At 48.1% G+C, this 17,247-nt stretch overlaps 1 protein-coding gene across 1 annotated transcript; it reads right to left on the bottom strand.

Moving 5' to 3' along the window:
• Positions 1-1,671: 1,671 nt before the first annotated feature.
• On the bottom strand, positions 1,672-17,247 carry DUSP3 (dual specificity phosphatase 3). The gene is made up of 3 exons (XM_056863848.1): positions 17,126-17,247; positions 2,431-2,657; positions 1,672-1,885 (listed from the first exon to the last, which is right to left on the bottom strand). Exons 1-3 carry the CDS (start codon positions 17,245-17,247, stop codon positions 1,677-1,679), a joined length of 558 nt encoding a protein of 185 aa, XP_056719826.1. The 3' UTR covers positions 1,672-1,676.

Genomic DNA, 17,247 nt, shown 5'->3' with positions numbered 1-17,247 from the left:
AATAACCCGAGAGCCACCTCGTTTCCACAACCGACGCATAATTGGGACGGCGCTGCCCTGAGAACAAGACTGTTAAGCAGTGGGACGGATCGAAATTAAATCAAAAGAGTTTCCGTCTAGGCATTAGGAAGAATTTTCTAATCATTAGAGCGGTTCCTCAGTGGAACAGGCTTCCTCGGGAGGTGGTAAGCGCTCCTTCCCTGGAGGTTTTTAAGCAGAGGCTCGGTGGCCATCTGTCAGCAATGCTCATTCTATGAACTTAGGCAGGTCGTGAGAGGAAGGGCATCTTGGCCACCTTCTGGGCATGGAGTGGGGGGTCACTGGGTGTGTATGAGGGAGGTAGTTGTGAATTTCCTGCATTGTGCAGGGGGTTGGACTAGATGACCCTGGTGGTCCCTTCCAACTCTATGATTCTATGAAAAGGGGAAGCCGGGTACTCAGACAGGCCGAGTTTTGCAGAGTAGGGCTATCCTTCTCCAAATGCTTCCCCCGGGTTAGAGGACTGAAACTCATTCCACAGGAAATCCGGGCAGAGAGACCCCACCGTAAGACCCCAGGCAAAGATTCCTGCAGGGAAATACCTGCTCACATCCCCCAGACCCAATGCAACTATCATACAGAAAAATAAATTGCATGACTTGCATGCCTTCGTCAGCCCTCAGAGGGACCAGAGCCCTTCGGAGCCATCCTGCGAAACACCCGCTATGGGACACGAGCCAATCGGCTCACTTGTCTAAAGTCCACAGCAAGGGTCCCCAACCTTTTTGAGCCCGCAGGCACATTGGGAATTCTGACATGGCATGGTGGGCGCAGCAACAAAATGGCTGCCGCAGGGGGAGGAGCCAGCCACAAAACGATGGCCACCGCTTAACTTCAGTAACACCGTGCCAATCCTTGTGCTGTGGTGGCAGCTGCCACCAAAGCAACATCTGCACAGTGGATCAAATCTCCAATAGTCACTCAGAAGCCTGGCTGGGCAAAAGCCCTACCTGGCCCCACCCACTCCGTAAAAAGACTTGGCAGGCGCCAGAAAAGGTGTCAGCGGGCGTCACAGCACCCACAAGCACCATGTTGGGGACCCCTGGTCTCCAGCTTAGCACGCTGGCTCAACAATCTCTCTGACGCGTTAACAGCAGCCCAGCTGGACTTTGCCTGTGGATCGTACGGAGCACTCTCAAACCACACCCTTTGACACGTAGGCGTAACCAGATAGAGGGACCATCTTCAACATGTCAGCTAGAAAACTCTCATCGATATCCCTCAAAACAGGGGGAGGGAGAAGGTTGGGCCACAGGGTGGGTGCCCCCAGACATGGCAGATACATGGGGACGGTGCCGGCTGACTGTGCCGGCAGGGACCTAGCGATACAAAGCTTGAGTCCCCAAAGTGGCCACAGTTGATAAGAAGCGCCCAGTGCCTCCAAACACACAAACACACACACACACACACATTACAACAGGCAGGTTCCACAACTAAAGACCCAGGAGACAAGCCGAAGCCTAGCGGTTGGAGTCTTCCTCGAAGGGTATTTGGACAGTGCCACGGCTCTCTCGTTTGACCCCCCCGGGGCGTGGCGTGGCAGTTGGAGCTGGACACCGAAAGCCACTGACGGCCTTGCGGCGAGCCACACGGAGAGAGAGAGAAAGAGAGGGAGGGAGGGAGGCCGGGCGAGGCAGCTACGGCTTCTTCACCTTGCCTTCCTTCACCAGGCGCTCGTTGAGCTGGCACAGCTGCCTCAGGAAGCCGTCGTTGGGGCCGATCTCCCGCTTCTGCCGGACCATGCTCACGGCGCTCTTGGCATCCATGTGCTGCCGGAGCATGAGGTAAGCGATGACCAGCGTCGGCGAGCGGCTGTAGCCTTCGCGGCAGTGGACAAACACCCGGCCTGAGCGGAAGAGAAGAGACGGACAAGGAGGGGAGGGGGAGAAGGGTGTCGTAAAACTGCTTTGGGGAGAGAAGCGGGGTGCAAACCAAAGGTGGACCATAGGGAGGAAAGAGGGCAAAGGGGAGGGAGAATGGGAACCCCCCCACCCAATCTCACAGGTCCCCATTTGTACATTTTAAAACACCATTTTGGTCAAGGTCACAAGTATGTGCTTTGCGCGTTGCATACCTGCAAGGAGAACCCACAAAGAGCAAAAACTACAGTCGGGAACCCACGGGTATCTAGCCATAAACACTGCTGAACAAAAAACAAGGCACCCAAAAACGAGAGAGCACCCCCACCCCCCAAGCTGCCAAACAAGTCCGCCAAAGAATTTACCCAGTGGAGATCATAGAATCACAGAGTTGGAAGGGACCACCAGGGTCATCTAGTCCAACCCCCTGCACGTTGCAGGAAATTCACAACTACCTCCCCACAGGTCCCCCAGTGACCCCCCTACTCCACTCCCTGAAGATGAGGGAGGGGCCACGAGCTGGGCATCTCACCATCTTTCTGCGCCAGTGCCTTATCGATGAAGTCAGAGGCCTCCTCGAAGTAGCGGCTGAGGTTGAACTCCTGGGTGTCGTTGGCCTTGATGCCGTGGTAGGTGATGCCGGTGCCCTCGTAGAACTCCGCGTTGGTGTTGACGTGCATGAAAGACCGGCCCTCGGCGGCATTCAGGACATGGGTGATCCCCAGCCGCTGCAGCCGCATGATGTTCTTGGCGATGAAGCTGTGAAAAAGGAAAGCCCAGTTAGGAAGAGAGGAGCGAGTCGGTTTTCAGGGAAACGCTGAGCGACCTTGGTTAAGCCCCTGCGCTGACAGACTTGCAAATGGCAACAAGGATCGATGGATTTCAAAAGAAACGCAAGAATTATTTTGACTATGCTCAACTGAAAATATAAAATGAGATATTTATATTTGAGAGCGTGCTTTAAGGATGGATGAAAATTAGGGGGGAAAGGTAGTAAATTGTGGAGAAGAATTTCCAGTAGAACTATAGTAGGGGGCTAAGTAAGATTAAAAGTATCAGGCAGTTTGTAATGTTAGAGTTTTGAGCTTTGTCTAATCAGAAGAACGGTAGAATGGAAGATGAAAAGGCTCATATGAGTTATATGCAATGTAGAACAGTTTATTACTAAGTAGAATTGATAGTATAAAACAATATTCTTGATTATTTACTGGCTTATTCACAATTGTTTGCTGATTTCCTTGGAAGAAGTTATAATCTGTACGTGTATGTGTATGCAATGTTTAAGCGTATGTAATGTTTAAATAATTAATAAAACATTTTTTAAAAAACAAGGATATTACAATGTTTTTTTCTTTTTCTGGGGGATCCAATGATACAATAACGTTTTATTCAACAAAGTTAACCGTTTCAAACACTGGCAGCGCTAGCTTTTTAGTTACACAGAACTCTTCTACAGGCACAACTGCTGAAACCTCATCAAGGGAAGGAACAGTATTTACACCCAAAGAAGAGTCTTATGTCTTATTTTTATCTTCTTGGGGTATTTATGCCCAACTTTCCCCCCCGACAGGGACCCAAAATGGACCTCCATTTCGTCCTCACAACAACCACCTTGTAGGGCAGGGAAGGCTGAGAGAGAAAGCGATGTGCCCAAGGTGACCCAGAAAGCTTCCATGGGAATGTGGGAGTTAGAACCTGGCTCTCCCAGATTCTGTTACAACAGTCTAACTACGCTACACCCATGCTAAATGTAGCTCAGAAGCTCACACCTTTTTTCCCCCGTCAAGTCACAGCTGACTTATGGTGACCCCGTAGGGTTTTCAAGGCAAGAGACTTTCAGAGGTGGTTTGCCATTGCCTGCCTCCGCATCACCCTGGTATTCCCTGGAGGTCTCCCATCCAAATACTAGCCAGGGTCATGGCCGAAAGTGTGTGACTGGACCAAGGTCACCCAGCAGGCTTCCATGGCATGGGTGGGGATTTGAACTTGGGTTTCCCAGGGCCAAGGAGGAGGAGGAGGAAGAGGAACAGGAAGAGGAGGAGGAAGAGGAAGAAGAAGAGTTGGTTTTTATATGCCGATTTTCTCTACCTTTTAAAGAGAATCAAACTGGCTTACAATCTCCTTCCTTTCCTCTCCCCACAACAGGTAACACGTGAGGTAGGTGAAGCCGAGAGAGTTCGAAGAGAACTGTAACTAGCCCAAGGTCCCCCAGCTGGCTTCATGTGTAGGAGTGGGGAAACCAGCCTGGTTCACCAGATTAGCATCCGCCGCTCCTGTGGAGGAGTGGGGGATCAAACCCAGTTCTCCAGATTAGAGTCCACCGCTCCTAACCTCTACACCACGCTGGCTCGCACACTTCTAGCCCTGGGCATTTCAAACGCTACACGACAAGCCACGTTTGCTTCCATTTTGCCATGCCTGGGGGAAACTGAGGCCACTAATGTTTCTAAAAGCGCATTTGTTCGGGGCTTGAGTAGTAAAGGATCTCAGGGGACAGGTGCTCAAATTTACAATCTGACTAGACCGTGCCGATATACGTGGACCATCGGTCTGACTCAATATAAAGCAGCTGCATAGGTTCCCAGTCTTGCCTGCCAGAGAAAACGTGTGTATCTACCACAGAACCCCAGCCTACTGCAGAGGATTCGGGGACACATTCTAGGCTAAGGTGTACACTCAATTCATGAGATGTGACGTGGCAGCTAGTTAGTGCGAGTCACAAGCTAGTTCTCGTTCAAGGGAGCTGGCACGATATTGGCGAGGAAACCCGACAAGCTGCTGGGAAAACACACTTTGCAAAACGAACACCCTGCTACTGAGCAAGCATTCTGAGTGACGGCAAAGCCCTCGCCTTTCAAGCGTTCTGAACCTGAGCACTGCCAATAAAAGGCCGCTCACGGCCTCCTTGGCTCAACTTGTTTCACTGGGTAATTACGCATCGCTTATATTTTTAGGCCGCCCTCGGGCTAGGTAGAGAAGTTAGATATCCACAGATCTGACAATTTTATATTTTACAGTTAATAATATTTTTAAAACTGTTTAGACACTTCTACGGAAGTCGGGTGAGGGGTCACTTTTTTAAGATGGGTGGAGGGTCAAAGGGGTATCTTGGTTTTTCCAATTTTATATATTCTATCATTGTAAATGAATTGATAAGTTTATATGGATACTCTTTTGTATTTTCTGTTTTTAAAAAATGTCTTGTATTATTATTATTATTGTGTTTGTTTTTTTAGTTTGTTATAAAAATAAAAATAAAAATTTAAAAAAGAGAGAGAGAGAAGTTAGAAGCCATTCATATTTAACATTATATACTATAATCATGAATAGCCAAGGCTGCAAGGCTGAACATCAAGAGCAAGGGGGGGACATTTCGGGTCGCTGCCCCCCTTTTGGGAGCTCTTTCCGTCATTCTGGAGGCCTGCAAAAGGCCCCAAATTTGCACGTTTTGTACTTTGGAAGCAGATTTTTCTGTGGGCTTCTTTTATTATTAATGGTACTATCCTGGGAGGTCACTGACCGGGGTTGCCAGGTCTCCCCCGGCCACCGGCAGCGGATGGGGCTATAGGGTTGCCAGATCCGGGGCAGTGGCAACTGCCCTTCCATTCCATCCCTGCACCCCCTTCTGTAGCAACGCGCATCTCAGCTATCAAACGTCTTTCCCCCAGTTTTCCAGAGCAGTGCCAAGAGAGCAAAACTTGGAACGCCAGCACAGATCACCATTACAAACCAAGCTGCCTCGGAACGATCAAATGCCATGTCTTCTTCCGCCCGAGACAGCGGAATTGACAGGAGCCGCTTGCTCTCGAAGGGAGGAGACAGATCTCCGAGCCAAGAACAACTTGTATATCCAAGGGCAGGAAGAAGGGAAAGTGGCACAAGTCCAAACAGAGGCGTTGCAGACTCACGACGCTAACACAAACACACACACCAGAAAGACAAAGTCTTAGTGCAGAACCAGAGATAAAGGTTTAAGGGTCTGGACCCACTTCAATTGGCTAGATTCTTGTCTTAGATGACTGAGTCAGAGATTGGAGGGGCAGGGTCTAAGCTTTTTTCCCCATTCTTTGGAGGTGGTGGGGAAACCCACTATTTTTCTTGGTATTTTTTCTCCAGGCTTTCACGTGTCTACTGTCAGCTAACCACAAAGATTAAAAAGAACAAGAAAATACATCCTCTGATCCAATAAAGAAGAAGAAGAGTTGGTTTTTATTTGCCAACTTTCTCTGCCACTTAAGAAAGAATCAGACCGGCTTACAATCACCTTCCCTTCCCCTCCCCACAACAGACACCCTGTGAGGTAGGTGGGGATGAGAGAGTGTGACTAGCCCACGGTCACCCAGCTGGCTTCGTGTGGAGGAGTGGGGAAACAAATCCAGTTCACCAGATTAGCCTCCACTGCTCATGTGGAGGAGTGGGGAATCGAACCCAGTTCTCCAGATCAGACTCCACCGCTCCAAACCACCGCTCTTATCCACTACACCACGCTGGCTCTCCAATAAAGGCATCTAAAGTGACGGGACGGCTGTGCCGGGGTCTGCAAAAGCTCCTTTTCATTGCCACGGATTAAAATCATCACCGGAGAAATCCTGAAAAGCCATGGGTGTTCACAATACATAACCAAGAACAACTAAGAGAGAAACTTTCTCTGCCATCGTCCCTGAGGAAAGTCCTGGAATCTTGCCTGCTCTAAATACGGCACTCACCCCAGTGAGGCCTGTAACCCTACACCCGCCCCTGGAATCAATTTTACCCTATGCAGAATATTACATTAGCAAGGGACTGATGGCCACCAGTTAACACGAATCTCAGCAACCTCTCAGGGGCAGCAGAAATAACAAAATTATTTCCTCCAGAGGAACTGGAATTGATTCCTGCCTCTGACACCTCAAGTTTAGGAGGCAGGAAGAGCAAAACACACATACAAGCTTATAAAGGGCCACTGAGACTTCAGTCTGGGGAACCAGGTTCGAACCCAGTTCTCCAGATCAGACTCCACCGCTCCAAACCACCGCTCTTATCCCAGATTAGAGTCCACCGCTCATGGGGAGGAGTGGGGAATCAAACCCGGTTCTCCATATTAGAGTCCACCGCTCAAAACCACTACACCACGCTGGCTCTTTGGTATCTAACCCCCCCACCCCAGAAAGTATACCTTGCTATTTTTGTACATTTTTTTTCTTTTTAACAAAAGCCCCCTTTCTTTAAAGGCTGTTGCAACCCTTCTGTAACCCTATAGTGTACTACTTTTCAAGTCTGGGGCAGGGGTTGTCAACAGGGTGACCTTGGGCTAGTCACAGCTCTCTTAGAGCTCTCTCAGCCCCACCTACCTCACAAGGTGCCTGTTGTGGGGAGGGGGAGAGAAGGTGATTGCAAGCCGCTTTGATTCTCCTTTTAAAAGGTAAAGAAAATTGGCATCTAAAAACCAACTCCTCCTCTTTTTCTTGATTGCTTCCCGATTGCTCCCTAGCTGCTTCCAGGCTCGAATGCCCAAACTCTGAAGATAACTTCTTAAAACTTTTTAAAGTTCATCAAACGGCATGCACAAGACCTGAATGTGTGTGTGTGTGGCGGGGGGGGGGGGGGTTGTACACAGCAAGTGACATCCCAAATCCTATTCTAAAAGGAACAACAACTCTCTCCCAACTCAGTTCCGGTCAGCACTCACAAGATTAGCAGAGGAACTCATGGGCAGGCAGGGAATGCCTTTCTAACAGCATGCTGGGAAACTGCCACCTTCCTGCAAAGAAAGGTGTCAGAATCCAGCTCAATACAGCACAAACAGTTGTCAATACATTGACTGCAAAACAAAAATAAAATCTTGGCAAACAATGAAAGATGAAGGAAAGGATATTCAGTGGTTATTATATGCCATTATTGGCATCAATAATGAAAAAACAGATTTAAAAAACAGGAAGGTGGAAGTTTAAGAGAAAGGACAGCTTATGAACATTTCATTATGGGAGACTTAAGACATTTGTTCGGGGAAAATATATAAATTGTTATTACAGTATGAAACCGAAACAGAACAAGTCAAAGATTAAAGTAATGTAATGGTCCCGAGGTTTACTAGGCAGACTTTGTTTACGGGGTGGTTTGCCAGTGTCTCCCCCAGTCATCTTCCCTTTACCCCCAGCAAGCTGGTGGAGTCAACCTAGAGCCGGCTACCTGAAACCATCTTCCGTTGGGATCGAACTCAGGTTGTGAGCAGAGCTTGGACTGCAGTACTGCAGCTTACCACTCTGTGCCACGGGGCTCTTAAATCAAAGATTACATGATAAAAATGGATGCAAAATCTGGGAGAGAGTATAAATATGAGCCAGTGGGAAAATTTACAGACAAAAAAAATTGAAGTTCACGGAATGTCAAACTCTAAGAGAGAACTGGTATAAAATTGTATTTTAGGTTGTAAATAACAACCAAAGATTGGTTCTTGTAGGTTATCCGGGCTGTATGACCGTGGTCTTGGTATTTTCTTTCCTGACGTTTCGCCAGCAGCTGTGGCAGGCATCTTCAGAGGAGTAACACTGTCCTTCAGTGTTACTCCTCTGAAGATGCCTGCCACAGCTGCTGGGGAAGCGTCAGGAAAGAAAATACCAAGACCACGGTCACACAGCCCGGATAACCTACAAGAACCAATGAACTCTGACCGTGAAAGCCTTCGACAATATTTTTAACAACCAAAGACATAGCAAAGGCTAACAAAGGTTTTAATGGGAAATGTTGGGAATGTCAAAATACAGACACAACATTCTATCACATGTGGCTGACCTGCAGAAAGGCAATACTGGATAATGACACATGATGAAATGCAAAGAATAAGTTTGCCTTAGATCCAAAAAGCATGCCGTTAAAATATTTTACCAAGCAATATCTCAAAAATATATTACGCACTATTAAGGTATGTGGTTCCAGCGGCAAGAATGATATATGCAAGAATGTGGAAAGCAGAGGAATGCCCAGATGGAACTGAATGGTTAAATAAATGAACAGAGTATGTGAATATGGCTTATTTGAAGTCTTTAGTACATAAGAGATCAATCTCTGAGTTCTATGAAAAATGGAATGTATTCTTTAACTAAAGGTAAAGGTAGTCCTGTGCAAGCACCAGGTCATTACTGACCCATGGGGTGACGTTTACTAGGCAGACTATGTTTATGGGGTGGTTTGCCATTGCCTTCCCCAGTCGTCTACACTTTACCCCCAGCAAGCCGGGTACTCATTTCTTTAACTACACAGCCAATAATTAATTATAGAAAGAGAAATTAAGAATTTTAGTAACAAAGGTATTGTAAGATATATGCGGAATATAGAAGAGTGTTAGTTAAAGAAGGCAATAATTGAATTGTAACTATAAAGTTCCAGTATAATGTAACAATTTGTTTATGTTTGCATGTCGGTATGTTTAGTTTGGGCCCTGACCTGGATGGCCCAGGCTAGCCTGATCTCGTACGATTTCAGAAGCTAAGCAGGGTCATCCCTGGTTAGTATTTGGATGGGAGACCACTAAAGAATTCCAGGGTTGCTGTGCAGAGGAAGGCACTGGCAAACCACCTCTGTTAGTCTCTTGCCATGAAAACCCCAAAAAAGGGTCGCCATAAGTCTGCTGCAACTTGACGGCACTTTACACACACACGTTTAGTTTGGAAATATATATATATATATTAAAAAATACATTGATTCACATGCAAATAGGCCTGGAAAGATGCATTGTGGCTGCAGTTTACACAGGGAAGGCAGCTGGTACATCTGCAAGAAGTAAAACAGCCTCCAATGACACCTTGATCTAACTTTTCTTTTTAATATTGTTAAGACCGCTCATTGGACTTGTCCTCATGTATTTCCCACCCCCATTTTTGCAAATGTTGCAGTTCCCTGTCCTGTATTTCCCATTTGACCTTTCAATGCGGGCGCATTAAAATGCATAGGGGTTCATTGATGCCCTGCTTAGCTAGCAATCCTGTATCAATGACCTTGTCAGCATTTGTACCAATCAATGTCTTCTTCAAACAATACCTTCGATACCTTTTTTAAAAAAATCTGGAAGGCTATTTTTAAAGAAACAAGATGGGGGGGCCGAGGAATCTTATTCACCAGTTTTCACGTCATAAACACATGAAACTGCCTTCTACTGAGCCTAGTTTGTTCTAGGAGCCAGCGTGGTGTGGTGGTTAAGAGTGGTAGTTTGGAGCGGTGGACTCGGATCTGGAGAACCGGGTTTGATTCCCCACTCCTCCACATGAGCGGTGGAGAATAATCTGGTGAACTGGATTTGTTTCCCCACTCCTCCACATGAAGCCAGCTGGCTGACCTTAAGTTAGTCACAGCTCTCTGAGCTCCACCTACCTCACAGGGTGTCTGTTGTGGGGAAGGGAAGGTGATTGTAAGCCGGTTTGATTCTTCCTTAAGTGGTAGAGGAAGTCAGCATATAAAAACCAACTCTTCTTCTTCTTCTAGTTTGTCAAAGTCAGTATTGTCTACTCTGCCTGGCAGCCGCATTCCAGAATCTGAGACAGAGGACTTTCACATCACCTACTACTTTATCCTATTACCTGGAGATACTTGGGGAATTGAACCCAAGACCTTCTGTGTACAAAGCTGATAATCTACCGCTGAGCCACAGCGTATTCTCTTGTATTTTAAAATTCCAATATAGTTACGTGAGCACCAGTGTGGTATCACTGCTGTGCTCAAATACTTGGTCTTCAGCCCCCACCCCTGCAAAGGAGTCTACGCATAACACAAGCAAATCCCTCTGGCAGACTGGGCTGCCCATTTCTCAAATGGGAATCATTGATCTGCTTCACAAGCTCACTCCAGACATAACGCCAAGCCATGGTGAAAAGAAGCTTATAGAAAAAATGAAAAGGGAAAAAAAATCAACCTAAATCACACAAAGAATTAAAAATTGATTTAATATTATACAAATTGTTGCTATAATTTATTATAAAGTGTACACGCATTAAAAACAGCAGGCCCAAAACGTATAGGCTTCAAATTAAAATTACTAAATATCCAACAGTGTTGATGATCTGTAATAAATACAAATAACCAATATAAACCAGATGTGTTTCGGCCCGTTCGGTCTTCCTCAGTGGTCATATGACCAGGGCGAAAGGGGACACGAGGCTGCCTAACGGCAGCTCCTTCCCCCGACCAGCACTGGGAATGCCTCCCAGGACACCAGAACGCCCCCTGGAACACCGGCGTGGGCCTTTATGTTGGTGGGACGCTGGCAGAAGGCCCCATTGGCGTCCTGGGGTGGCGCTGCCATGGCAGTGCCTGGAGACTGGCGTCCGGGCCTCCCCGCTGGGGTTGGGGCTACTAACGCCAGCGTAAGTAGCCCAGACACTGGGGGGGGGGGGGCTAACACAGCGTCTTCCTGGCCTCCTAAGGGCTTTTGCCCTTAAAGCTCAGGAATGCGCTGTAAGTCTACTGAAGTCTATGGCCATTTATGCATGGCTGTTTCCTCATGATCACCCCGCCAACTACTTTGGAGCTTTGCTTTCATTGTGCTAGCATTTTCCAATGGTCAGAGGTAGCCTTGATCTCCCTGCCATTTCCCCCACATTTTCTGGATCTGTGTTTAGGCAGAATCAAGAAAACACGGGGGAAATGCGCGGGGAGACCAAGGTGACCTCTGATGGTTGGAAAATGCAAGCACAATGAAAGCAAAGCTCCAAAGTAGTCGGCAGAGTGTCCTCGAGGAAACAGCCATGCACAAATGTTTAGAAGAGTAACATTGTACAGGTTTAGAAGAGTAACATTGCTCAGGTAATAAAGCAAACAGGCATAGGTTTGTGATTAATGCTCCCTGCATTTTTCAGCAAGAGAAGACGTTTGTAACCCGACTTTGTAAATCTCTTTAGGATGTGCCTCTTGGGTCTTTATACACTTGGGGCCCTCTGAGCTGCAAGCATGTGACAGGATGTTACATGACATCAGAGGGGTCATGTGACAAGATAAAGGGGAGCCCAACTTTATGACCTCACTGGCATCAGGACCATGGACAGCAAACCAAAGAGGAAGGGTAAGGGTAAATACCAGGAGATGAACTATAGTGAGACAAGCAAAAGGCAAGGGCTGTGGAAGAATCTTCTCCGCCACTGAGTAACCTCACCACACTGCCTGCTGTGCTTCTCAGAACACATGCAAAAAGAGGGAGGAAGCAGGGAACCAATGCTGGGAGAACCAAGGAAGGGCTGAATCAGGATCATACCTACAGAATCCATCCCCAGTCTCCACAAAGTAATAAGAAAGTGCATAGATGCTCATGTGCCACAGAGGCCCCTATACGGTACTCAAGTTCCAAACAATTCTGGGATGGGGCCAGAAGACCTGATCCCTCACACTCTCCCTAGATATTTATTTCTACTTCTCTGAGCATCTGCAAAGGACTGCTGTCACTTTTGGTTCAGAATTACGCTCGGTCGTCTAGCAAATCGGAGGCCATCCAGCAAATGCCGAGATCAAATTGTGGGCCAGTCTGTTCCCTGCCCCCATGACACTATAAATCTAGCTGGATCTTATCTCTGCAGTTCCTTGTTTCCATAACAGCAACACAGAGTGTAGGAGAGGGGATCATTTTGTTTACTCTCCTTTATCTCCTTCACGATCATTACCTGGGTGGCTTCCAGATGGTGAAGATTTTCCATGTTGCTTCTGCCACAAATGCAGAGGTGTATGAATGAAAACAACAACACCAGGCTAAAGAATGGAACAATATATAATGAATTAGACAAGAACCACCCACAAAATACTACAATGTATAGCAATCTATATAGTGTCTAAGCACACATGTAGACAAACATTACAGTCCAACCTCACGTGGGGGTAAATAAGACCGAGAAATCCAACAAGATGTGAAGAAAACTGGTGGTCAGGTAAGTGTGGATGCTGAACAATGATCCAAAATGGATCAAAAGGGTCCAAAGTGATCAAAGAAGGAGACAGTTGTTCCAGACACAAATTAGAAGTCTGTGCATAGAATTCAATCAATTCTTTCATAGTTCATTTCAGCCTCTTGCCATATTAGATTCCAATCATCGCGCTTAGCACAAGTGTGATCTTCTGAGATCGAATGACTGATGAAGCCTTTGGCAGAAACGGACTTCTAATCTGTATCGTCTCCTTCTTTGATCTCTTTTGGATCTTTTTGATCCACTTTGGATCATTGTTCAGCATCCACACTACCTGACCACCTGTATTCTTCACGTCTTGTTGGATTTCTCTGTCTTATTTACCCCCACGTGAGGTTGGACTGTAATGTTTGTCTACATATGTGCTTAGACATTATATAGATTGCTATACATTGTAGTATTTTTTGCATGGTTCTTGTCTATTTCATTATATATGGTTCCATTCTTTAGCCTGGCATTGTTTTTTTCATTCATACGTTGCTTTTTACAACACTATTTTTCATTTTTGACTTGTTTGTACGAATGCAGAGGTGTGCAGCTGGCAACGGGACTTCCACACAGGAATTTTCTGCGCACTATCCTCCACCAACCCCTCTAGATCGCCATTTTCTCAGCATTTTATCCCCTCTGTGCATCAGAGCATTTTGTAGTCCTGCAGCAATTACCATTTTTTCTCCAAAGTCCTTCAAAAGCCCTCCAGTGGCAACAAGCCAGCAATGGCTATAAGCCACTGAAAAGCCCCCCCAAAAAACAGCAACCATGACATTGCCTCGATGGCGAGAAAATACCACCCACACAGGCAGTTCCTTTGCAGGACAAGAAAATGTGCGCTTTTCTGTCCAGATGGCACAATAACCTGCTCTTTCCAAAAAAGATCCGAGCACAGCAGGTTTAAGAAAGAACACACTAAGGACAGGGAAAGGACGATCCAAGCACAGACTTCTATGGATACCAAAAATAAAATAAAAGCTCTCTAGAGGTTGTGAGCCAAGGTGGAGAGGGGGATAAATCTCCACGTGGAGGCAATCTCTTCACACATTGAAGAGTACACAGACTGGATCCAAGTTCCCCAACATGTGTGTTGTGTAACAGTTACAACGTTACTTGCAGGTTCACCTCGATTCCCGGGCATGTGGTGCCAAATATGGACTGTCACTGTGGAAACATGTAGAGAAGGAGCTTCGGCCTTCCCCACTGCACCGTTTTCCAAACTTGCAACGGTCATGGGAGAGCGTTATTCAGCCCATTGGGGAAAGCTACATAGACATTATTTAATACTCCCAACTGACCAATCAGTGCCCCCTCCCCCTCAAGGATTGTTTCAGGTAAGAAAATTGTAGGGGAAGAAGAAGAAGAGTTGGTTTTTATATGCCAACTTCCTCTACCACTTAAGAGAGACTCAAACCAGCTTACAATCACCTTCCCTTCCCCACAACAGGCACCCTGTGAGGTAGGTGAGGCTGAGAGAGCTCTGTGACTAGCACAAGGTCATCCTGCTGGCTTCATGTGGAGTGGGGGTGGGGAATCCAGTTCACCAGATTAGCCTCCGCCGCTCATGTGGAGGAGTGGAGAATCAAACCCTGTTCTCCAGATCAGAGTCCACTGCTCCAAACCACTGCTCTTAACCACTACACTAGGCTGAGGGAGGAAAGGCTGAAGACCCTGCCAGAGTTGTGGTTTAAATCAGGCACCATACACACAGGAATGGAGGAGGAGGGGAAGAAGGAGGGGAAAAATGAGAAAAAAGAGTTGGTTTTTATACCTGGCTCTTCTCTAACTTTATGGTCATAGAATCAGCATTGCTGACAGATGGCCATTTAGCCTCTGCTTAAAAACCTCCAGGGAAGGAGCGCTTACCACCTCCCGAGGAAGCCTGTTCCACTAAGGAACCGCTCTAACTGTTGGAAACTCTTTTGACTTAATTTCAACCTGTCGGTTCTGGTGTGTGAAAATCTTTTTGGGACCAGCCACATAAACATCTGCAACCCCTCTGGAAGCCGCAGGATGGGCGCTCGCACCAAAGGAGCTCGCAGCACCCAAACAGGGAGTCCTCCCACGGATAATACCCAGCCCTATACTTAGCTTCAGACATGGAACCACAGCAGGTACTTTCAGACCGTCCTCTGGGCCACTGCCTACAAAGCATCCTGCCACCGTGAGCCAGCTGGCCTGCTCAACGCCACAACAGCCACTACAGGCAACTCTTCCAAAAAAAGAGGAATCCAGCAACGTTTAACTTTTTTTCCTAGCAAAAAGACCAAGCCGCAAGGAACATGAGTAGGATGGGAGCGGGCAGGGCACGTCTCGCTTTAGGGCCAGGAGGCCCCAAAAGCATCCCACCGCCCTTTGCTTGCACAAAAGGGAAGTGAGCGCTTGGCACCTTTGCAAGCCAAAGCCCTTGCCAAAGCTCCTGGCTTCCCTTCCTCCCCAAAGCTGTTCCCAGCTCATTTCCTCCATGCATATTTTAAAATGTTTTTTTCCGCAAGTGGTACCCAGAACTCTTACGCATCTCCAGATGCACAGCCAGAACAAAAGGAAAACGGATCATTTTGCCCCCATAGTTGAACATAAGAAATGCCTTGCACGCATATTCTGTTTGTTTTCTGTTGCCCCTGAAGGTCGGACCAGAACTAACGGGTTGAAATTAAATCAAAAGAGTTTCCGTCTAGACATTAGGAAGTTAGAGTGGTTCCTCAGTGGAACAGGCTTCCTCGGGAGGTGGCGAGCTCTCCTTCCCTGGAGGTTTTGAAGCAGAGGCTAGGTGGCCATCTGTCAGCAATGCTGATTCTAACCTCCTTTTCCTGCCATCACTACATCCCCTGGCAGCGAATCCCACAATGTAATTACTCCTTGAGTGAAGGAGTATTTCCTTCTCGCCGTCTGGAACCTATTGCCAATCTACTGGAAGCCCCTGAGTTGTATGTAGCCTTCCAGGAAAAGGAGGGGGGGAGTTTACCGATAAGAAGAATGCAAAGCTCTGTTTAAGGAAGGTTATGGGAGCGGCCAAACTTCTAGCAAATGTGTCCAAGGTGTCAAACAGCCAGTCACGGGCAGCCGTTGTCCCATCTTGGTTGACATGTTAACACTCCAGGACCATTTCTCTCTCCAGCAGCAAGCCCCCCGCCCCAGGCCACTTTCAAATTGGGCAGATGTGATTCTTAAGCCTAACCTCTCAACCCAGAGCGGGTCCATACCTCCGCCTGCCAGGCCAAAACGCAAGGCAGGATTCAGAGTGGGTTGCAGAGAATTGCCTGCAGAAAGCATTACCTTTACTATGCAATGAGCACATCCTCCTTGCTGGGGAGGCAGACGATGAGTTCCCAGGGAGCGTTTGTACTCAAAAAATGATGCCCAGAATCGGATCGAGAGCCCGTGTGGTGTAGTGGTTAAGAGCAGTGGATTCTAATCTGGAGAACCGGGTTTGATTCCCCACTCCTCCACATGAGCAGCGGAGGCTAATCTGGTGAACTGGATTTGTTTCCCCACTCCTCCACATGAAGCCAGCTGGGTGACCTTGGGCTAGTCACAGCTCTCTCAGCCCCACCTACCTCACAGGGTGTCTGTTGTGGGGAGGGGGAGGGGATTGTCAGCCGGTTGGATTCTTCCTTAAGTGGTAGAGAAAGTCGGCATATCAACACCAACTCTTCTTCTTCATCCCTGGATACCCGTCTTCGGGACCTGTGTTCTGGTCCCCCACTGCTATGGACTAGCCTGGCGGCCTTTGGCCCAGTCCGTCTCCCTGGGCCTCAATTTTCTAACCTGTAAAATAGGAGCAACAGACAGAGAGCAGAGCCTGCCAAGAGAAGAAGAGCAGCCTGTTTTCCCGGAAAGCCTTATGGGGGGGTGGGGAATAGCCATAAACCTGAATTTAAGGAAATCGACCAGCCACTGATGCCTGGGAGGTTTTGCCGCTCTCTATCCCATCCAAATTCTCAAAACTTTGAATGGGGGCTTCTGCTCTGAGAATCCGGATGGGGAAAACGTGCATCCGGAGAGCAGCAAATCCAAGACAAAACCTCCCAGGCATCAATGGCCGATCCCAAAAACTCAAGCAAGCCGCCTCGGAGGCCGGGCAGGGACAGCTGGGGAGGGGGCCCCTCGCCCTCCCGCCGGGCCCATCCTGGGCTCCCCCTCCCTCCCCGGCAGCCCCCGCCCCCCTTCCCAGTCCCACCCCAGCCCCGCCCCAGTCAACAGGGTCGTCCCCCTGCCTCTCCTCCCCCGCCCGCCGCCAGGCCTAGCGCCGGCCCGAGGGAGGGGGTCTTCCCGGCCGCCCCCACCACCCCCCCCCCGGTGCGCGGGAGGACTCACGCGTTGCCCACGTGGATGCGGGGCGCCACCTCGTTGCTGTGCGCGCTGGGCAGGCTGTAGCAGCCGCTGCCGTTGGCCAGCAGGTCGTTGAGCTCCTCCACGGAGATCTGGAAGTCGGACAT

The sequence above is a fragment of the Euleptes europaea genome, chromosome 18 (genome assembly GCF_029931775.1).
Source record: "Euleptes europaea isolate rEulEur1 chromosome 18, rEulEur1.hap1, whole genome shotgun sequence".
Lineage (NCBI taxonomy): Eukaryota > Metazoa > Chordata > Lepidosauria > Squamata > Sphaerodactylidae > Euleptes > Euleptes europaea.
Note: the sequence above shows the minus strand (reverse complement) of the source record. Positions and strands in the feature narration are given on the sequence as shown.

Excerpts from the sequence above, each read along its gene's own strand:
- DUSP3 (XM_056863848.1), bottom strand. The coding sequence starts at position 17,247 with ATGTCCGACTTCCAGATCTCCGTGGAGGAGCTCAACGACCTGCTGGCC. Across the intron at positions 2,658-17,125 it reads CGCATCCACGTGGGCAACGC|CTTCATCGCCAAGAACATCA; the intron begins GTGAGTCCTCCC and ends CCTTTTTCACAG. Across the intron at positions 1,886-2,430 it reads GGCACTGGCGCAGAAAGATG|GCCGGGTGTTTGTCCACTGC; the intron begins GTGAGATGCCCA and ends TCTTCCGCTCAG.